Source organism: Vombatus ursinus, unplaced genomic scaffold (genome assembly GCF_900497805.2).
Source record: "Vombatus ursinus unplaced genomic scaffold, bare-nosed wombat genome assembly UNPS02014863.1, whole genome shotgun sequence".
NCBI classification, from domain to species: domain Eukaryota; kingdom Metazoa; phylum Chordata; class Mammalia; order Diprotodontia; family Vombatidae; genus Vombatus; species Vombatus ursinus.
The window spans coordinates 32,990,563-33,013,487 of record NW_020954641.1 but is presented as its reverse complement, the minus strand read 5'-3'; the positions used below and the strand labels follow the sequence as shown (position 1 = coordinate 33,013,487).

The 22,925-nt window shown below is 42.2% G+C and overlaps 1 protein-coding gene across 1 annotated transcript in view; it reads right to left on the bottom strand.

Moving 5' to 3' along the window:
* Window positions 1-22,925, bottom strand: part of PDE6A (phosphodiesterase 6A) — a 79,188-nt gene that overhangs the window by 40,154 nt on the left and 16,109 nt on the right. The window contains exons 5-10 of the mRNA XM_027841767.1: window positions 20,656-20,721; window positions 19,505-19,651; window positions 18,297-18,404; window positions 15,086-15,195; window positions 14,601-14,688; window positions 9,329-9,429 (exon numbers count right to left, since the gene is read on the bottom strand). Coding sequence (XP_027697568.1) covers window positions 9,329-9,429; window positions 14,601-14,688; window positions 15,086-15,195; window positions 18,297-18,404; window positions 19,505-19,651; window positions 20,656-20,721 — 620 coding nt within the window. The remainder of the gene's footprint in view (window positions 1-9,328; window positions 9,430-14,600; window positions 14,689-15,085; window positions 15,196-18,296; window positions 18,405-19,504; window positions 19,652-20,655; window positions 20,722-22,925) is intronic.

Genomic DNA, 22,925 nt, shown 5'->3' with positions numbered 1-22,925 from the left:
CCAGGGGCATGCTGATGAATGTTTAACAACCTCTGATGGAGGGTGGGGGGAATACCTGGGGCACACTTTTAAATTTACTCTGTATTATTAACATTTTCTCCACAGCTTTCTTAAGTCTAGATAATCATCAACTACAACAAAATGAATAAATAAATAAATCAAGCCCAGGCTTGTAGCATTTACTAATTTGTAAGGTGTAAATGCTCATAATGAAAATTTAACATTTGGCTTTCTGGAGCCCATTTGTGTTGGCTCCAACACACCCCTGGTTACTGTTACCATCCCACTTCTCTCTCATGGTTCTTAACGGTGCTAAAAGAAGTCACATAAAACCATGTCAACCTGGTCCACTACCAAGATGATATGAATAAATTTGTGCTATTTGTTTTCAGTTGAATCCTTGCTACTGCATCAGTCTTTTATTCTTCCTTGATTGACCATCACATTCATCTCAGCAGCTTTTTCAGACTTTCTCCTCTCATCTTACGGTAGTTGTCCCATTCCCAGCCCCCTCTTCTAAGATGGCTTTGGCATATATTTTATGGAGATCATCCATCAAGTGTGTCTACTCCACATCTCAAAATCTTCATACATTCTTTCCCCCTTTACTCTGGTCTCTCAGGAATAGATGGTCATCAATGTCAATGGCAATTAGCAACTCTCCTTGTTTCCTTAAATCCATTTCCTCCAGGAGCTTGTTTGATAATTATTCCCTTTCATCTTCAATCTCTCCATATCTGTTGGCTTCTTACCCAATTCTTTTTTTTTTGTTTTTTTTTTAGGCAATTGGGGTTAAGTGACTTGCCCCGGGTCACACAGCTAGCAAGTGTCAAGTGTTTGGTCTGAGGCCGGATTTGAACTCAGGTACTCCTGACTTCAGGGCTCCTGCTCTATCCACTACACCACCTAGCTGCCCCTTACCCAATTCTTACAAACATGCTTAAGGATGGTCTGCACCATCCTAAAAGACTTTTCATTTGATTTTGTCATCCCTTCACCCTATTATCCTACATCTTTCTTCCCTTTCACTGTCAAACTATCTAAAAGGGTCATCTATACTCACTGCCTCTACTTTCTTGCCATTCACTTACTTCTGTCTTTTGCAGTCTGTCTTCTAGCCCTGCCACACTACTGATACAGTTCTCTCAAGGTTACCATTTGATTTCTTTTTTATTTAATTTATTTAATTTAATTTTATATGAGGCAGTTGGTGGCCCCCTTTGTGGGCTTTTCCTATTGAACTCTGAGTAAAAAGCCTGCACAGTAGGTACAAGAAGTGCATGTTCCTTTAAGAACTGACCACTCCTTAACCACTCCCTCATCCCGCCCTGCATCACCTAGTTAGCATATCTGGCACATGTTTTATTGTATTTTATCCTATATAAACTTTAACTGTACCCCTCCAAGGTCACAGGTTCCTAGAATCCTTGCCCGCTGAAAAGCATAACAATAAACTTTTTGCCAACTTGACTTAAAGAATGCTTGAGTCTGTGAATTCATTCCAGATGACCCTGTCCTGTACTCCAGTCTTTGAGGGGTCTCAACCTCTCAGACTGCAAAAACAGTGATGGGGGATCATTCAGTTTCAGAAGCCGAAACCTTTGCCCCTTTTCGCCAAAAGGAATTTGGCTCCCATTTGTTTGCAGACTCCAGAAGACCCTTAAACTTTTAGATTCCTTATAGACTCACCTTATCTCTCTTTGAAAGCCTTAGCCTTACCTTTTGATCTTATTCAGATGCACCTTTGCCCCTAGCCCTAAAAGGAATCTGGCTCCCATTTGTCTATGGGTCCCAGAAAACCCTTAAACTTGTAGGTTCCTTAACTCTCTTTTTCTCCCTTTCAAAGCAAACTTCTGCCTTCTAGTTCCCTTCATTATCTATTCCCATTGTTTATTCAATCTCTCAGACCTTCCAAAGGGAATTCTCACCTAGACCCTTTTCCCAACCACCCCTTCCCCCCTTCCCTGGCCACCCAAAGTTACTTTAGTGTATAAAAGATCCACCCTGGCCCCCATTCAGGGGCTGAGAATCTCTCATGCCTAGAGGCTGAGTTTTTCTCATGCCGGCTCATCCTTACAGGCATCACCTGGCCTATGTGGTTTATCTCTAATAAACTTTTTCTCTGGCTGAAAGAAGATTTGAGTTGAATTCTTTCAGGCAGGGCCTGGCACTGCGATCTTGGGGTGCCTCTGTGCACCTAGGAGCACCCCAAACCTCTAGACCTCTTCATATGGTTCCCTGGACCGGGAAAAACTGCCCAATCTCAAACTCTTCTCCAGCCACAACTGGAAGGTACGGAAGCCTCCCCCTCCCCAACTCCTTTGTTGTCTTGTGGCTGGGAGGGGGATTTCCAAGCACCTAGCTAGGCTTGGCTTGGAAGTGTTTTCAGGCCTGACCTTTCAGGTCCTGCTAGGTCAGACAGCTACAAGGCTGTCTTGAACTCCACCTGACAGCTCTCAGGCTTTCAGTCCAGTGGTTCTGTTTGAGCACTTGGACCTGGGTATAACTTCCTTAGCATAGAGGATGGACTGCCTATCAGGAAGCGTAGGTACAATCCTCTCAGTTCTCTCAGCACTAGGGAATTGAGAAACTGTTGGATATTTTTTTTTCTTTTTCTCTTTTTCTTTTTCCCTAAACCCACAATGGGTCAATCCTCTTCAATTCCCAAGAATTCACCTTTGGGCTGTCTTTTACAAAATTGGAAAAATTTTAGCTTCTCTAAAGGACTTAAAAAGAAAAAACTGGTGAATTTTTGCAACACAGTTTGGCCTCAGTATCACCTGGAAAATTATGAGGCATGGCCCCTTTTGGGGACATTATGGGTAAGGACCCTCTCAGAGTTAGAAAAATATTGTCACAGAGAAAGAAAATGGGTGGAGATTTCTTACTTAATGGCTTTTGTTGAGCTTTCTAGAGACCCCATTCTCAGAAAGGATTGTAAGATGCTCCTAGCTAGAGCCACCCCACTAATGGGGAGTGGGGATCAAATAGACCTTTTGGATGATCCTCTTCTTATGCCTCCTAGGGCTATGGCACCCCCCTCTTCCCAACCTCCTTCAGCACCACCTCCCCAGCACCTATCTCCACCCCCTTCTCCTCTGACCACCCTGGCTGTTTCCCATTCTCCCCAGACCCCTCCTTCTGCTCCCCATTCTCTCCAAACCCTTGCTTCTGCTCCCCATTCTCCCTTGACCCCTCCTACATTCTTCCAGTGAAAAAGCCTAATGGGGAGTACCGAATGGTTCAAGATCTCAGGGCTGTTAATGAAGCTGTTATTCCCATACACCCCGGAGTCCCCAACCCACATACTATACTCACTCAGATCTCTGGGGGTACCCAATGGTTTTCTACCCTGGATCTCAAAGATGCCTTCTTCTGTATACCTCCTCACGTGGATTCACAATTTATTTTTGCCTTTGAATGGTCACTACCTGGGAAACGAAGTCCATGTCAGCTTACATGGACAGTCCTACCCCACGGGTTTCCAGATAGCCCTCATTTATTTGGCCAAGCCTTGAGGAGGGATTTAAGGGACCTGGAACTTGATCCAGTATGTGGATGACATTCTTATTTGTAGCCCTACATGGGAGGCCTCTCCGGCTGTTGCCACAGAAACTCTTAATTTCTTGGGAACTAGGGGCTATAGAGTCTCTTTGAACAAAGTCCAGATAGCCTGCCAGTCTGTTAAGTATCTGGGACATGAATTAACACCCACCTCTCGCTCTTTAACCTCAGAGAGGAAGAAGACAATTCTGTCTATCCCTGTCTCAGCCACTAAGAAGCAACTTAGAACTTTTCTAGGCATGGCTGGATTTTGTCGACTCTGGATCCCGAATTTTGGTCTTAACCCTAAACAGCTCTATGACTCAACCCGTGGCCTTGATTCTCTCCCTCTAGAATGGGGCCCTGAACAGGCTAAAGCCTTTGAGATTTTAAAATCTAAATTGACCACCACAACAGCTTTAGCTCTCCCTAATCTAGAGAAACCTTTTACTCTGTTTGTGGACGAAAGGAGAGGGCAAGCTTTGGGAGTCTTGACCCAGCTCTTAGGACCTGACCCTAGACCAGTAGCCTATTTTTCAAAACAATTAGACCCCATAGCTGCTGGATGGCCTGCATGCCTCAGGCAGTGGCTGCCTCGGCCATTCTAATTCAGGAAGCCTCTAAACTTACACTTGGCCAGCCCCTAGAAGTCCTGACTCCCCACAGAGTTCAAAGCATCCTAGAAGCAAAAGGCCACCAGTGGCTAGCTAGCGGCAGGCTCACTAAATATCAAGCCTTGCTTTTAGATACCACTGACCTAATCCTTCCGGTGTGCCACACACTCAACCCAGCTACTCTTCTTCCAGACAGTGCCCACTCAGATACTCTCGTTCATGATTGTGAGGGGACTTTAGACAGAGTTTTTGCTAGTCGACCTGATCTAAAAGATTCTCCTCTTCCAAACCCTGAGTTAGTATGGTACACAGATGGTTCATGTTTTATTGAACAAGGGGTTAGGAGAGCTGGATATGCAGTGGTTAGCCTCCACCAAACTATAGAGGCCAAACCTCTGCCCCCTGGGATCTCTGCCCAAAAGGCAGAATTAATAGAATTCACCACAGCCCTAGAGCTCGGGGAAAATAAGTGGGTGAATATTTATACTGACTCGAAATATGCTTTCCATGTACTACATGCCCATGGAGCAATTTGGAAAGAAAGGGGATGTTTGACAGCAAAAAAATTCACCTATCAAACATGCCCAGGAGATTTTACATCTCCTTCAAGCTGTTCAAAAGCCATCTGAGATAGCTGTTATCTTTTGTAAAGGCCACTAGAAAGGGGAAAGAGATCAGGCTGTGGGTAATTCTCTGGCAGATACTGCAGCAAACAATGCTGCTGCCAAGTAACTATGCTGGCTCTTTTATTCCCACAGCTTCCTGATTCCTTCACACCTTCCCATAGGCCCCAGGAACATGCTCTTGCTAAAGAAAGGGGATATTCTCTTTCATCCTCAGGGTGGTTTCAGACACACTCTGGCCAACTCCTTGTCCCAGAAGTGAGCCAATGGAAGCTTCTTTTTGGCTTCCACCAGGCCACACACCTGGGAAAAAATGCCCTTCAGTCTCTGATAAGGCCTGTTTTACTGGCAGTTAAGTTAGGGGAAACCATTCGACAAGTCTGTCGGGCTTGCCCAACCTGTGCCCAAGTACATCCTGAAGGGGCAGTCAGACCCCCCCTCTTTTAAAACCTATTCAGAGGAGGGGTTCCTACCCTGGTGAAGACTGGCAAATAGACTTTACACATATGCCCCCGTGTAAGGGTTTTAAATTTCTTTTGGTTTTTGTTGACACCTTTACTCATTGGGTGGAGGCTTCTCCTTGCAGAACTGAAAAGGCTGGGGAGGTATTGAAGTTCCTATTAAAAGAGACTATACCTCCCCTTTGGGTTGCCTAACTCCTTACAGAGTGACAATGGCCCAGCTTTGATTTCATAGATAACCCAGGCTGTGGCAAAGACACTTAAAATCACTTACCAGCTCCATTCAGCCTGGGATCCAAAGTTCTCTGGTAAAGTAGAAAAAATGAATCATACCCTAAAGTGAGTCCTTACTAAACTGTGCATAGAAACCTGAGAAGATTGGATTAAGAACCTCCTTGTTGGGCTACTCAGAGTCCCTATCACACCTTGGGAAATTATCAAGCTTAGCCCCTTTGAACTCTTGTATGGGAGGCCCTTTTTAACCTCAGACATTCTATTAGACCCTGAACAGCATTTGATCACTCAATTTGCAACCTAATTGGGAACTGTCAGGAATGCCCTAACAAAATATGCTAATAAACATCTTCCAAAACCCCTTGACAGGAAAAAATAGGGTCATACCCCAGTACAACCTGGGGACTGGGTCTATTTAAAATCCTGGAAGATTCCTAAGAGGGAACAGTTGGATGTCAGCTGGAAGGGACCCTACCGAGTCATACTCACCACTCCAAAGGCAGTGAAACTCCAGGGCCTTCCCAGCTGGACTCATAATTCTAGGATTATGTCACCTCTTGCTTCCCCTCAGAGATTCTGGAATATACCTGCAAGCCCTTGGAGGATCTCAAGCTACTGTTTAGAAAGGCCCTAACCCCCTCCACAGGACAGGTGAATGGAAAAAAGTGAAAACTATCCATGCTCTTTTCCTTCTTCTTGAAATCATTTACGATGGTAGTGTTAATTTTTTTCCTCCTCCTCCTCCCTGATAGCTCAAACACACTTGGCCTCAGAAAATGGGAGGATAACTCCCTAGTTAAGCTGGGAAATTCATTAGGCCGGGGTGGAGTCCAGGATTGCTGGGTATGCCATTTACACACACATGGCAATTCCCATCTCCCACCACGTGCCATCTTTGCAAAAGCCCCCCTCCCCAATACGACTTTCTCAGAAGTCTATGCCACTCCATTTATGCTTGCCACTCCTCTATGGGCTACTCTGTCTATATCTATGCCTTGCTTCTCTGCTGGGGAATATTCCCTTACTTGGGGGACAAGCTCCAAGGCCACTGGACAAGTCCACACCCCTGTGAAGGGATGGCTTGTGAGAGTTTCTGCTGGCCTCCTGACCTGTACCACTTGTGTAGATACCACTAGTGACAAGTGCCTTCGGAATTTTACATCAGCTAGCTGTACCAACTGTACTGAGGGAGCATTTCCTACTTGCACCTATGACCAAATCCTTCCCCCTGCACTTCTAGTAGATTCTCCCTTTTTAAGTTTCCCTTCCAAGTTAATTCGCAATGCTACAGCCCCTTCTGGTTATAACACTCTTATTGATCTCCTAAAGACACCCCTCTCAACTGGGAGCTTAATTTGCAACCAATCTGATCCTTGGGGCATCCATACTAGAAACCTCTTAGGAACTCAGCCTATTTGCGCCCCCAAAGGCTATACTTTTCTTTGTGGTATTGGTGAACCACAGGACAAGAATTCTGGGGAAGAAGTAAGGTGAAGTGCCAACACATGGTATGACCCCAGAATGTCCTGACCACCCAGTGTTTGATACCCTACAAGGACTTTGGGGTGTGCACTCTTGGATTTTTAGCACCTCCTTTCTCCATTTTCAATGCCACACAGCCCACAGTCTCTAACTTAAGAAGGGCAAAATGTGGATTTTGAGGAAATGTCCTCTGGTCTCTTAAAAAGGGAGCAGAATATCTGATGCCTTGGGATGGTCATCTTCAACATGAACATATTCTCTCTAACCTTACAGAGACTATTCACCAGTTGGCAAATGAGACAGCCTATGGTCTTTGGGAACTCCAGCAATCTCTGCATTCCTTAGCAAAAGTAGTTCTAGATAATAGAATAGCCCTAGACTACTTGCTGGCCTCCAGTGGGGGTGTATGTGCTTTAGCCAACACATCTTGTTGCATGTATGTCAACAACTCTGGGAAGGTAGAACTCCGCACTGAACGTATTTTGGAAAAGGCTAGTTGGATGCAAGAAATTCACAATAATCTTAGTGCTCCAAAATCATCTTCTTCATGGGAGTCCTGGCTTTTTTCTATTTTGGCCCCTATTCTTATTCCCCTACTGATTATACTTCTCTTGTGTTTGTTTGGTCCATGTTTACCAAATATTCTTGCTAGGCTCCTTTCTTCTAGGGTTGGAGCCATCAACTTCCAGATGACTGCTCAGGCTGTGTACCAACCCAAGGACTCTAGCCCGCTAAACCTGGCATCAGCTGAGTTTTGAAATTTCACCCCTTGAACGGGACCCAGAGAGGCAGGGACACTCTACACCCCTTGTCAGCAGGAAGCAGTTTCAGAAGCTGAGACCTTCACCCCTTACACCTAAAGAATTTGGGTTCCATTTGTTTGAGGGGGGAATGATGGGGTATCATTCAGTTTCAGAAGCTGAGACCTTTGCCCCTTTTTGCCAAAAGGAATTTGGCTCCCATTTGTTTGCAGACTCCAGAAGACCCTTAAACTTTTAGATTCCTTATAGACTCACCTTATCTCTCTTTGAAAGCCTTAGCCTTACCTTTTGATCTTATTCAGATGCACCTTTGCCCCTAGCCCTAAAAGGAATCTGGCTCCCATTTGTCTATGGGTCCCAGAAAACCCTTAAACTTGTAGGTTCCTTAACTCTCTTTACCTCTCTTTGAAAGCAAACTTCTGCCTTCTAGTTCCCTTCATTATCTATTCCCATTGTTTATTCAATCTCTCAGACCTTCCAAAGGGAATTCTCACCTAGACCCTTTTCCAACCATCCCCTTCCCCCTTCCCTGGCCACCCAAAGTTACTTTAGTGTATAAAAGATCCACCCTGGCCCCCATTCAGGGGCTGAGAATCTCTCATGCCTAGAGGCTGAGTTTTTCTCATGCCAGCTCATCCTTACAGGCATCACCTGGCCTATGTGGTTTATCTCTAATAAACTTTTTCTCTGGCTGGAAGAAGATTTGAGTTGAATTCTTTCAGGCAGGACCCGGCACTGCTATCTTGGAGTGCCTCTGTGCACCTAGGAGCACCCCAAACCTCTAGACCTCTTCAATAGCACTTACCTCTCAGGGTTGATGTGATTCAAATAAGTTAACGTATGAAAAATGTTTTAAAAACTTTCAAGCACTATAAAAATGATAGCTATTTGCATTATTAATATCGCTTTTGTTTTTATTCATCATCATCATCTTTAATTCAGCTAATACTGTCCTGTTCAGAAACCCTCAGTATTTTCACATTACTTTTTGGATAAAATACGAACTTCTCAGCCTGCTCTTCAACATCTTTCACAAACCAGTTCTGACCTACCTTTACAGCCTTACCTAATCTCACTCTTCTTCATACACATTATATACCAGCCAAACTAAACTCCTAGCTGCTCCCCAAATTCAACATTCCATTTCCCACATTTGTGCACTCATACAATACAACCCTCAATTTTAGGAATGTACTGCATCCTCTTATTTCAGAATCTGTATTTGTTCAAGGTTCATCTTACGTGTCATGTTCTTTATGAAACCTTCCCTTCCCTGATGCCTCCAGTTGTTAGTTCTCTATCTGTCTGTCTGTCTGTCTCTGTCTGTCTGTCTCCCTCTCTCCCCCATCCCTTCTTATCTTTCCTCTCTCTCTCCCCTCCTACCTTTCCTCTCTCTCACCTTCTAGCTTTCCCCACCTTGTAAAATATCAGAAGTCAAAGATTGTCTTAGTTTTGTCTTTCAATCCCCAGTGCTTAGCAAATAGCAAGCACTCAATGTATGTTTGTTGGTTTTAATTGAAGGGTGTCCCCATGCATTATTGCATTTTACTTTTAAACTCTACAAGTTGCATGAATAAAAATCCTCCTTTAGCTGAAGAGGAAACACATACTTGAAATAAAGGGCCAGGTCAGTAGCAATGATTGCGATATCCATCATGTGGATGGCATGCTCATGCTGCCTTCGATTAAGGTTCTGGAAGATGTTTAGATTCTGAGGAAAAACAAAAGAGAAGTGTATTTGTAAAGCTGTAGCATCCTCCTACCAAAGGATTTGGAGTGGCTGAGATGAAACCCACTCAATAGGAAGGCAATGTTTCATTTGTTTGGAGTCACTGACTAAAGAGTCTCTATGCCTTAAAAAGACAATATGACCTTTCTCTTGTTGTGAAAAAGGAGTCTCAAAAGAGGTGAGATGTGTGGGTGCAGGGATGAGCTCAAATGTCCTGAGCTTGAGTTTTGAGAAAGACTAGATTGGGTGTGGAGGGCGGTGGGGGTGCTGGTGATTGAAGAGATGAGGAATATGATCTCTTCTTTTGTCCCTTGCCATGATTAGGAGACATCTTCTAAATCACTTAGTGCAGTGCCTGGCACATGAGAGGTGTGTAATGCTGTTGTTGTTGTTATTGTTGTTATCCTGAGACCAAGATAGGAAGTGTACCTTGGTGGATCAGTCATTGCTGAATTTCTTCCATTCAGGAGAACAGATACTAAATGGTGATTTTTGCCTGTCCTTATTTATCCCCTCCTACATACCCCCCTCATCCCTGTTTTAGAGAGTATGTGATAAGTAAATCCAAAGTTGACCTTTCTTTAAACTTTATTACCATTGCTGTTCAATTAGTATTGAAAGTCATCATAAGGTGAAAGTATGATTGACCAAAGAAATTTTTACACATATGTATTTCATTAAGGGCAATGGGGGAAGTAAGATAGAAAGAGAGGTAGTAACTAACATGGTCCAAACACAGACAAGAAAATTTAGAAAGAAAATAGACTTTTGCAAGTTGCCAAGATCATTTTCAGCTGAGGGGCTCTGGAACTATATGAAAGAGAATTTTACTGATTCATATTCCATAATTTCTCAAAAAAGGGTAAAAGCATGAATCCAGCTTTTCCCCCAATAGCAATTTCTGTCTGGGGAGAAGATGAAGTATTTCTGAAGGCTACATGGCCCCTTGCCCATTGTTCTACTCTGTCATGCTCAAGGAGATCCCTTCACAGGACAGAACTGAGGATGGTGACTAGGAAGAAAATCACACCTAATGGAGAAGAGAAGTGCCTGGAAAAGACCCACTTCCAAAGGTGAGTGCCAGAGGTAGAGGAAGTAAAAATCCTAATCCTTTCTCTCCTACCATTTACATTCTTAGCATTCCTTAAGGCACTGAGAGGTTAAGTGACTTGACCAGGGTGGCATAATCAGCATGGTTCAGAGGTGGGATTTGAACCCTGGTATTCTTGGTTCTAAGGCCTCCTCTTTTCTTACTCTACCATGATGCCTCTCAATGAAGACTGGGCTCGTGTGTAATACTCCTTTTTATCTTACCTTTATCTCATTTTTTAATATTACAGGTCATTGATACAATGATTCACCACACTTCCAAAGGACTTTTGATGAAGAAGGCTATGCACTTCAGATAGAGAACTGATGGACTCAGAGGAGAGATTGAAGCATATTTTTTTTTCTCTTTCTTTTTCTTGTTTTTTTTTTGAACATTACTAATTTGGAAATATGTTTTGTATGACTACACATCCATATACATACATACACATGCATGCATGTGTAGTCTTTTAGGCAAATGTTTGCCATTCAAACAATGTGGCCAGCCCATGAGAGTTGTGCTTTCTGCATTTGAGTTTGAATGCTTGGCAGTTTAGCTGGAGAAAGGACCTCAATGTCTGGTATCTTATCTTGCCAGGTGATCTTCAGAATCTTCCTAAGGCAATTCAAATGGAAGTGATTCAGTTTTCTGACATGGTGCTGGTAGATTATATGCCTGTTTCACAGGCGTACAACAATGAGGTCAGCACAATGGCTCTGTAGATCTTCAGTTTGGGAGGCAGTCTAATACCTCTTCTCTCCCCTACTTTTCCTTCAGAGCCTCCCAAACACTGACGTAGCTCTGGCAATGTCTGCATCAACCTTATCATCTATATGTACATCCTTGCCAGGGATGTGTATAAATTAATATTTCTTGCCTTTACAATGGGTAGGGGATAGAATGGAGGGAAAGAGAGAATTTGGAACTGAAAATAAAATAAAATTAAATAAAATAATATTTGAATGGATCAATGTTGATATGTTTTCCAAAGACGTAAGCTGTAACCTACCTATGCTTTCTCATCATATGTTATTCTGGTCCATGATTTCCCACAAATCCTGCACAGGGATTCTTCCTGCCACCTAACTATGATCTTCATTGTGGTGGGAAGGGACCTCTAGGTCTTGTATTATTCCATGGGTGCTAAGGCAGTACTTAGGTTGTCCATCTATTACCCTTTGCTCTTATCATATAACCAGCCCACCTCCTTCAATGATTTTGCTCCAGAATTCTCTTCTTCCTCCTCATCAGCCAACTTGCCACCATGAAGATGCCTCCACTCTGAGGTCCCACTCTTCTAATTGGTGACTGTCTTCCCAGACCTAGTCAGGAAAGCCTCAGCCATGCTCCACATCATTCCTGACTCAACTCTCTAGACTTCTTTTCCTGTTTTTTCTCTTTTCCAGCTACCTTGACTTCTTCACTAGTACCCTCTTCCACTTTTTCAGCCCTAGAGATTTTCAATTCGCATTTTTTTGTGTGCTATCTTCACACACTATAGCATAAGCTCTTTGAGGATAAGGGCCTTTTTTGTTAACTTGTATTTGTATCCCTAGAACTTAACACAGTGCCTAGCACCATGTAAGCACTTAATAAATGCTTCTGTGATACACATCCTGGATAGCATCCCTTCCATCAAGTCTTACCCATGAGTCAAATTTGCTGATAAACTGCAGTCCACTTATACCCACCATGAACAATGATCACACATTAAAAATTAGAAGGGACCTCAGAGGCCATCTAATACAGCCTATCTATTTTACAGATGAGAAACAGAGGCCCAGAGAAGTGACTTGTTCAAGATCACACAGAGAAAATTATCAGAGGTAAGATTCAAATGCAGGTCTTCTGGCTCCAAATCTAGTACTCTTTCCACTATACCATACCACCTCTCAATGATGGTTTCTTCTATTGTCCTTTGAATGACTTGCAGTTTTGATTCTTCAAAAATCATGATGTTTCATCATTCATATGCATATAAGTACATAGGATAATATTAATGTTTGTTTGTTTTTTTGGACAGGGATCAACTTAAGACTGTCAAAAACACTGTAAAATTTCCTGAATGCAATCTCTTCCTCCTTCCTAGTCAATTCTGGGACCAGATCATTATCTAACTTAACTATTCAAGATATACATACTGCAGGGTTGACCCAACAGGTTTCTCAAACTGCATGTCATAGTCCTGGAAATAGGCAATCTTTAGCTGATTTTTTCTTTCTGGATTATTAGCACAATTTCTATTAGGTGTTTAAGAATCCCATTGAGGTGACCCTATAGGTAGTGGGGAGCTTGCAATCAGCCTAGCGTCACCTAAAAACAGGCAAATCTGGGGGATATCACCATCTATAGGGAATTCCTCTACCAATTAAACATGTGGTACAGTGGAAAATAACCCGGATTTTGAATCAGGAGACGAACATTCCAAATTTAGTTCTCTTATATTAAAAACTATGTAGAAGCAAGGGTACTAATACATTATTGGTAGAGTTGTGAACTGATCCAACCATTCTGGAGAATAATTTGGAACCACGTACGAAGGGCTATAAAACTGTGCATACCCTCTGACTCAGCAATACTACTACTAGAGCTGTACCCAAAAAGATCAAAGGAAAAGGATCCATATGTTCAAAACCATTTATAGCAGCACTTTTTGTGGCGGCAAAGAATTGGAAATTGAGTGGATGCCCATCAAGTGGGAATGGCTGAACAAGTCGTGGTATATGGTTCTGATGGAATACTATTGTGCTACAAGAAATAATTGGCAGAATAGTTTCAGAAAAAAACCTGGGAAGACCTATATTAATTGATATAGAATGAAATGAGCAGAACCAGGAGATCATTGTACACAGTAATAGCAATATTCTAATGATGATCAAAAGTAAGACTTGGCTATTCTGATCAATACGATGATCTAAGGCAGTTCCAAAGGACTCATGGTGAAAAGTGGTATCTACTTCCAGAGAGAGAACTGATAAACTCTGGGTGCAGATTGAAGCATACTTTTGCCACTTTCTTTATGTTTCTTGCTTTTTTTTTTTAACATAGCTAATATGGAAAAATATTTTGTGTGACTTCAGATGTAAAACAACAACAATGACAACTATGTGGGCTTGGCAGTTCACCTCTTGGGCCTTAGTTTCTTCATTTGTAAAATGAGGGAGTTGATCCCAAAAAGAGCAAAGAAAGAGGAAAGGGACTTATAGGTATAAAACTATTTATAACAGCTCTTTTTGTTATAGCACAGAACTGGGAAACTAATGGAGTGACCATAAATTGGGGGATGTTATGTAAATATAATGGAATACTATTGTGCTCTCACACGTGATGAAAGAGAGTTTCAGAAAAAGGAAGAGTTGTACGAATTGATGCTGAGTGGAGTAAAACCAAGAGAATAATTTATCCTATAACTTCAGTATCATAAAAACAGGCAATTTTGAAAGACTTAAAAATTCTGATCAATGCAGTGATCAACCACAATTCCAAAGGACTGATTATGAAGAATACTACCCACCTCCTTACAGAGAGGTAATGGATTAAATATGCAGAATGAAATACACCTTTTTGCCAATCTGGGAATTTGTTTTGCTTGACTATGCATATTTGTAACAAAGATTTTGTTTTTATTTTATTTTTTCCAGTGTGGGAAGAGGTGAGAAGAAGAAAAAATAAATACTAAATGTTTAAAAGTAAAATTTTAATAAAAAAGAAAGGCATAAGAAAAAAGGTGAAAAATAACAAAAAAAATATGATAAAATGAGAAGTTTTAATTTGATGACCTCTAAAGTACCTTGTAGTTTTAGAATTATAGTCATATAACATGTACTTCCCTCCTCTCATTGGAAAGGACTATGGGCTTAATGCATATTTGCTCAAACATGATTAACATATTAGTAGCATTGCTTAACATTTTGATATTATTGTTTTTATGGGAGAAGCCTTACTGGAAAAGGGAGGAAAGATAGATATAAGCAAAAATGACTGTGATATAAAATCAAAATGCATGGATAAGCTTTTTTAAAATGTCAACAAAGAAAAGAAGCACAGAATCTAATGACTGTACCTCATCCCTCAGCAGTGTTTTGCCAAATTCCAAATGATGTCTTTCCAAGATGGAAGATCCATGGAGTTTGGCCAGTGGATTCTGAGATCTGAAAATACAGGGTGGAGAACATTTTAGTCATTAGAATATTACAATGTAGGTTCTGGGAGGGGCCTCAAAACATAGAACACAGAATGTAAGTGTTGGAAGAGACTTTAGAAGACAGAACATGAAATGTCAGAAATGGAAGCTCTTTAGAACACAAAATATCAGAGCTTTCTGGCAAGGACCTAAAAACCTTCTGGTCATTTAGTCCAGCCCCTTCACTTTACAGAGAAGGACATAGGCCCAGAGATGGAAAATGATTTGCCCCAAGTAAGCCTCTTCCAGGTCTGCCATTCCACAGTTTTATGGTTCTGAGGATGATGATAAGGAGAAGAAAGGAGTCTCCTACAAATTGTCCGGGTTTGGCTGGGAAGGTGCTTTGGGGACCTGAGCTCACTTACTTCATCTGGTAAAGATTATTGGTGCCTCTGTGATCAATGTCATGGCAGAAAGCAGCAGTCACCATGGCCAAGGCCTCCAGGTCTGTGAAATATCGTTTCAGCTTCCCAGTCTATAATCAGAACATCTGAATCATTGACAACTTACTTAAAGCAAGTCAGCACCCCAGGAACAATGAAGGTACTCATGGACTATTCAGAGACCCAAAGGAAGAGTCCTGCATGGTAACAACCCCCTAGTCATCATTCTGGAGACTATAGTTAGGTGTTGGGTAGAATAGGAGTTGAGAGTCAGGAAACCTGGGTCAGCCACTAACATAGGATGAGATTTTTGGTAAGTTCTTTCCCCTCTGTAGACCTCAAAGAAGCAGATCAGAAGAGACGATCCTTCCAGTTCTAATCTTCGGTGAGTTTCTCAGGGTATATTGAGCAATCAGGATAACATCATGATGTCACATATCAAGATTGGAGAGAAAACTCACCTGGGAACAGGGGAGGCAACTCCTATCTGAATAATCATGAAGCTCTGTAGGATTTCTGAACAGCCTTTCTTGTGAGAAATTCAAGTGTTTGCAAATAACATCTGGGCCATTCTAACAGGGGTCATTGGAGGCCACTATTTCTGAAGTTACATCCCCAATTCAAGGGAGGTTCCACTGACCTCTGCCCTAGTCAGGCCCTATCTAAAGCATTGAGTTCAGTTCTGGGATCCTCACTTTAGGAGAGACATTGACAAATCAGGAGCACACCCAGAGGAAGGCAATCAGGATAAGTGAGGGGGACTGGAAATCATGTCTTATGAAGATTGGTGGAAGAATTGAAGGATGTTGAGCAAAAGAAAAAGACTTCTTGGATGGGGTGAGAAAAGAGACATGATTGATGTCTTTGAATACCTGAAAAACTATTCTGAAGAAAGACAGCCATTCTGCTTGGCCTCAGAGAACAGAATAAAGAGCAATGGGGGTAAATTAGAGTGAAGAGGACTTCAGCTCACTCAAAAGAAGAACCACACAATAAACAGAACTTTCCACCAATTGATTGAGCTGCCTTGAGACCTTCCCATCCCTGGGGACCTTTACACAGAAACTAGATGCACAATGATTGGAATCACTGTAGAAGAGAGTCGTTTGGGGGTGTGAGTTGGACTAGACCCTCTCTGGGCCCCCTTCCAGCTCTGAGATTCTAGAATTCTATGCTATGTAGTCAAGGGCATGCTGGTAAATGGTTAACAACTAGGTCTCCGGTGGGGGGGAAATGCAGGCACCATAAACTTTTAAGTTAAATCTGTTTCATTAACATTTTCTCCATCACTTTTGTAACTCTGAGCAATTATCAAAATTAAAAAAAAAACTCTGATTTGTAGCTTTTGCCGATTTCCAAGGTATAAGTGGTCACGCTGAAAATTTAAGTCAGGTCTCTTGAGCCAGTACAATTACAGTGGCTCCAGTATACATCGGCATGGTACCCATGCCAGATGCTGGCATGTGGGAAGAAGGCAATGACAAGAGCCTGTGACAGTACTTTTGTCCACCTGGGGGCCTGGGAGTACCCACTCCTCACTTCACATCATGGCTTCCTCAGTGTTCTTCCTCCATGAGGCATGTCAGGATGGATGGAAGGACTTTGAGTAGGGAAAAAGTCAGAAGTGGCTTGATTTTGGTTGTCTTGGGTAAACAGAAGAACAGAAAACTCTAATCATGTAAAGCCTGGAGTTACTTTGTACCATTTGCTCCTAATTCATTCATTTAATACTCCATCTACTAGGAAAGTCATGTACTCTTCCTAAGCCTTCCTGGTTTGAGTATAACTGAGGAATTTGTCTCATGGGTGCATAAATACTTGGTCACACAAATAAGGGTAGAGATGGATTTATTCTTTAGTTCTGCATTCCTTTCTCCAAATGACCAATTTACATACATAAGGTTCAGACCAGGGAAGGTCTAGACACAACACCCATAAAGGTAGTTATGTGTACTGGACTTGGAATCAGGTGACCTGGGTTTAAATCTGGCTCTGCTGCTGTTACCTTTGTGACCTTGGGCTGGTTACTTTCCAGGCATCTGTTTCAACCTCTGTAAAATGAAGAGGTTGTACTAAATGGTCACCTTGCTCTCATCCAGCTCTACGTCCCATGGTGCCTCACTTTTGGGTCAACCACTTAGTGAGTGTTTGCTGCCACTATTTCTCCTAACTTTGCAGGATTTCCCTAAACCCAGGGAACCTACAGGGAAAAAGCATAGGGTTTTCCTTCTCCTTTTCCTCCTCAAAGCAGTACACCATTTTGTTTTCTATTTTTAAAAGGAATCTATTACAAGCATTATAATGTGAGTGTAGTATAAAGAATATACCAATAGCAGGTAAAAATTGGTTAAAGCTTATAAGTCATGAAGAGGTCCACAGTCCTAGGCATAAAGTACAGGGAATAGGATGCTTCATTTTCTTTGCTTAATTCCAATTCTCTTGACGAGGACTATGATCCAGGTCACTGCATTTCAGCTCATTGGAAACCATTTCTCCAACCTTCAAATACAGATACAGAACCTCTCTACCCTCTGCAGAAGTGGGGGACTATAGAGTGGAATATTGTACATATTGTTAGATAGGATTACAGTATTGATGGGTTTTGTTGAATGATCTTTTTTCTTTTTTCTTTTTTTAGACCTTGTTACAAGGAATGCCGTACTGGATAGAATAGGAAAGGAATGTTCAAGAATGAAGTGAAGCTAAAAAATGAAAAATAATAAAAATTTTAAATTAATTAAAAAAATAAAAATAGCAACATTTAAAAATTGACTCCTGCCCTACTCTTGATTCTCAATTTGAAAGTCTTCTCTGCGTGGACCCCAAAGTCTTCACTTCTCTTCAGGTCCCAGCATTCACATGACATCTCAGAGCCAGAAGGACCTCAGCCTCTAGTCCTACCCTGTGCCTGAACAAAAATTCCCCATAAAACATCCCCAATAAGGTGCCATCCAGCCTCCACTCAAAAAATCTTCACTAATGGAGAACTTGACTGCCTCTGCTCTGTCTTGTGCACCTCATTCTATCTCCATGTACTAGTCCATGGGAGCTTCTCCCTCTTCCACCTGTACCCATATGCCTGAGACAGCTTCCTTAGATGGCTTCAGAGCAGTGATAACATATTCCTACTTTCTCTTCTCCCCCAATCCCCCTTCTTCTCCCAAGAACTGGGCAATCACAGCATCAAACCTACCACAAGCAATGAGAACATGGTCTGTCCCACGTTGAATCCATGGCGCCAGTTATGGTAGGTAATTCTTCGGTACCCTTTGCTGAGAGAGTACATGAACCGTACTAGAGCCTGGGTATGGACATGTGAAAAGACCATGGAGTCAAAAGAGGGAAACTCATAGGGGTGATATGACACAAATGTGAAGAATTGATATCACACCATCTCCTAGAAGACATAGACTATTTCAATTTTCCTATATCTCCAGCTCCCCCACAAGTAGTACTTTATACTCTTAAAAAAAATTCTAGAGCTGTGATTTTACCATTGTAGGAAATTCCCTGTGTGGATGCCCTTTCCATCATAAGATCATACATTTAGAGCTGGAAGGAACCTTCCTTCCACAGACTATTTAATCCAACCCCCACATTTCATAGATGAGAAAACTGAGGACCAAAGAGGTTAAGTGACTTGTCCAGGTTCACACAGCTAGTAAATACCTAAAACAGGTCAGGTCTTCCTGACCCCCAAAGCCAAGTGTATCTATTACTCCCTGTTATTTCTTGCTGTGCACATCTCACATGCTTAATGAATGTTTGTTGAGGTGAGTTGAATTGAATTTTAATAATATCAGACCATAGAATGGAGGAAAATCTGACTCAGAAAAATTAACACCATCAACACCACCTTCCTGCTGAAGGAGTAGCACTTCATGGGGCAGTTCAAGGAGTCTTGACCTAGGAGGCAGCATGGAGTGATTGTGTGACCATGGACAAGTCCTTTCCCTTTGGGAGATTTGGAAAGGGACAAGTCCTTTCCCTTTGGGAGATTTGGAAAGAACTATGCTCCAGCAGCACCCTATTGTGTGTAGGAATTTGAGCTCATCCTTTTGTACACATAGGCAGATAGGTGGTACAGTGGTTAGAGTGCTGCCTGTAGAGTAAGGAAGACCCGAGTTCATATTCTGCTTCAGCCTAGTTGTGTGACTTTGGGCAATTCACTTAACCTCTCAGCCTCAGTTTCCCAATCTGCAGAAAAATGAATTTCCACCGTATTTATGATGAACAAGGCATGCCTCCACAGTTCTCATTCCTGAGGTTTTCACAGAGCTGCAGTGATCATTATAAAAATGATCAGAGTAACACAAAGTGAATTTGAGGTCACTCTCTGGAAACCATGTAGAACATTTTGAAAAAGAAAAGGAAGTCAGAGGTCTGGGGTGTGAGCCTCACCTCCTGGGGTATGTGAAACTTATCCACCACTTTCAGTTCATAATACATCTGGATTCCACATTTCACCAGCTCCAGCTCTGTCAGGGGCAGGTCACTGAAGTGGAATTTATTAATTTCATATTTCTCTGCATCTGGGAGCTCATCTTGCTAAAGAAAGAAAGAAAGAAAGAAAGAAAGAAAGAAAGAAAGAAAGAAAGGAAGGAAGGAAGGAAGGAAGGAAAAGAAAGAAAAAGAAAGAGAGAGAGAAAGAAAAAAGGAAAGAAATAAAGGTCATTCTTGGTGAGTTAGTACAAGACTCAGGGAGAAGTCTGCCCTTGGCACAGAGCTCTCCTTCTCCCTTGTCTTCCCTTGGGAGCAAGGTAGAGGGTAGCTCATTAGTCCCCCCTGCCAGAGTAAGGACAGCTCTAGCAGGTCTCTGAATCCAGCTCTCTTGTTCCTTGGCTTTCAGACAAAGGGGAGAGCCAAGGGCTCTGCAGACTCTTGGGTCAGGACCTGGTGAGGGAAGGCCCAAACCAAGCTGTCACTTGAGAAGAACAACTGGCAGGTTCCTCAACCCACCACATTGAAGGAGCAGTTCCCCAATCTCACTAATTAATAATCTCATCTTCCACCTGAGTACAATAGAATTCCAATCAGGAGGAGGGAAAAAAAGCAGCAGAGAGGAACCACAGTGTGGTGGTATAGTGGACAAAGAGGATGACAGTAGACCTGGGTTCAAATCCCAGCTCTACTAATGACTTATTGTGGGACTCTGGGAAAGTCACATATCCTCTTGTTCAGACCTGGAATGTAACTCAGTGTGGCCTTATAAGTGAGGGGACAGATGCAAATCAATATTCGCTCTCTGATGTGACAGCCACCAGGAAAAATCTTTCTCCTCCCAAATATCTCATCCATTACCTATCCCCAAGCCAGAAAGTCCACCATTAAGTTCATGACTTTGAATCCCATAGTCTCTTCAAGTCTTCCAGAATCTCCTGCAAATCCTTCTGGCCCAGATGCCACCTCAAGTTCTTATCGATTCCTCACCTCAATGGGACAGGGACAGAAGGAGGTAGGGACAAGGCCCTTGTCCAAGGCCAGCCTGTGCCCTGTCCATCACAAAGTTACCAATATTAGATCCCAGCAGACATTGTACTAATTCTACTCACTAGAATTTCAGCTAACTCCTCTTCTTCACAGTCACAGGGCTCCCTCCCATACACTTCTCTAGTTTTCTGGAAAGAAATAAAGGTGGGGGTGGGGAGGTGAGAGAGAGAGAGAGAGAGAGAGAGAGAGAGAGAGAGAGAGAGAGAGAGAGAGAGAGAGAGAGAGAGAGAAAAGTGAAACAGAATGAAGGCATCAGCACATATACAACACACATGCTACCACTTCTCTCCTCTAGTCTGTTCCCCAGTGTTCTTTGGTAACACGAGCTCCTACTTCTAGTACTTTCGAGTTTACAAAGCACTGTTCCTCAAAATCCTACTTTACAACCATTGTTATCCCTATTGTACAGATGGGAAAACTGAGGATCAAAGATAGGAAGTGACTTGAACCCATTCTCACAATGACAGAGCCAGGACTTCTGATGTCCAGGCTAGTGTTCTCACCACTAAATGATACTGCCACCCTATAATCCACAGAGTCCTAGGAGAAATAAGGAAATCATCCATGTAATGGAAAGGATGCTCGCTTTGGACCAAGAGGATCTAGATTCAGGTTCGAGCTCTCTCACTTACTACCTGTATGGCCTTGGACAAGTCCCAACCTTAGAAGTTTTCCCTAGTTCAACTTAATGTTAGTGCCTTCTCTCTGAGATTATCTCTGACTTATCCTGTCCATATCTTCTTGATACATTGTTGTTTTCTCTCTACCCCATTTGAGTTTTAGCTCCTTGAAGGCAAGGGCTGTTTTTGCCTTCCTTTGTATCCCCAGCTCTTGGCACAGTGCCTGGCACATAGGAGGTGTGTAATAAACACCTGTTGATTTGCTGGCAACCTCTCTCAGCCCCAGTTTTTCTCATCTGAAAAATGAGGGATCAGATTGGATAATCTCTAAATTCCCTTCCATCTCTAAATCTCTTCCCTTAAAGGTCTCTCTTCATCTCAGACTATAGATTCAAGAGCTAAATATTGACGTCTTTTCTAAAAACTGATACTGTTTCTCAGTTCAGATAACCAGACAGCCAGTTTGGCCAAACTCATCGAGCAGGGATTCACTGATTATACCAGGCATGTGGGCGATGAGCATTTATTAAACACTTACTATATGCCAGGCATTGTGCTAAGCATTGGGGGAAAAAAAAAGGCAACAATAGCCCCTACCCTTAAGGGGGTGTTAACTTTTAAGTCTCTCACCTAGGAGAGGCAGCAAAGTGACACAATGAATAGAACACTGGGCCTGGAGTCAGATACTAGCTAGCTGTGTGACCCTGAACAAGTCACTTAACCTTTATCTGCCTCACATTCCTTAACTATAAAATGAGAATAATAATAACACCTGCCTCCCAGGGTTGTTATGAGGTGATATTTGTAAGGCACTAAAGGTCCCTTCCTTTAGGGGCTAGACTAGTGTCCTACACATAGTAAATGCTTAATAAACATTTCCTTATTTGCAATCAGTTCTGAAGGAGAACAAAGACAGGATCTCTACTCACATGGAGCTCAAAGTCAAGTAGGGAAGGTAAGACAAAGATAGCATAATACAAAATAAACATGGAGCAGTGGGAAAAGTCTGGATTTAAAGTTCAAAGCCTTTGAATCAGCCACTATCACTTACTACCTATGTGACCTTGGGCAAGCTATTTGACTTCTTGTGGCCTCAGTTTGTTCACCTGTGAAATGAAAGGGTTGGACTTCCAGCTCTAAGATCCTATGATCCTAAGTGCACAGGAGAGGTACAAAATATCAAGAGTCCAGATGATATCACAACTGGGGGAGGGGGCATTTCAAAAAAGACTGCATGAAGCAGCTAGAAAGAAACAATTCAAATATTGTGGAAACACAATCAGGATAACACAAGATTTAACAGCTTCTACATTAAGGGACCACAGGGCATGGAATATAATATTCTGGAGGGCAAAGGAGATAGGATTACAACCAAGAATCACCTACCCAGCAAAACTGAACATAATTCTTCAGGGGAAAGAATGGACATTCAGAGAAATAGAGGACTTTTAAGCATTCTTGATGAAAAGACCAGAGCTGAATAGAAAATTTAACTTTCAAATGCAAAACTCAAGAGAAACATGAAGAGGTAAACAGGAAAGAGAAATCATAAGGGACTTCTTAAGGTTGAACTGTTTACATTCTTGTAGGGAAGGATGATATTTGTAACTCATGAGACCTTCATCAGTATTAGGGTAGTTGGAGGGAAAAAATTATATGTATGTATGGATAGATAGAGAGAAAGAGAGAGAGAGAGAGAGAGAGAGAGAGAG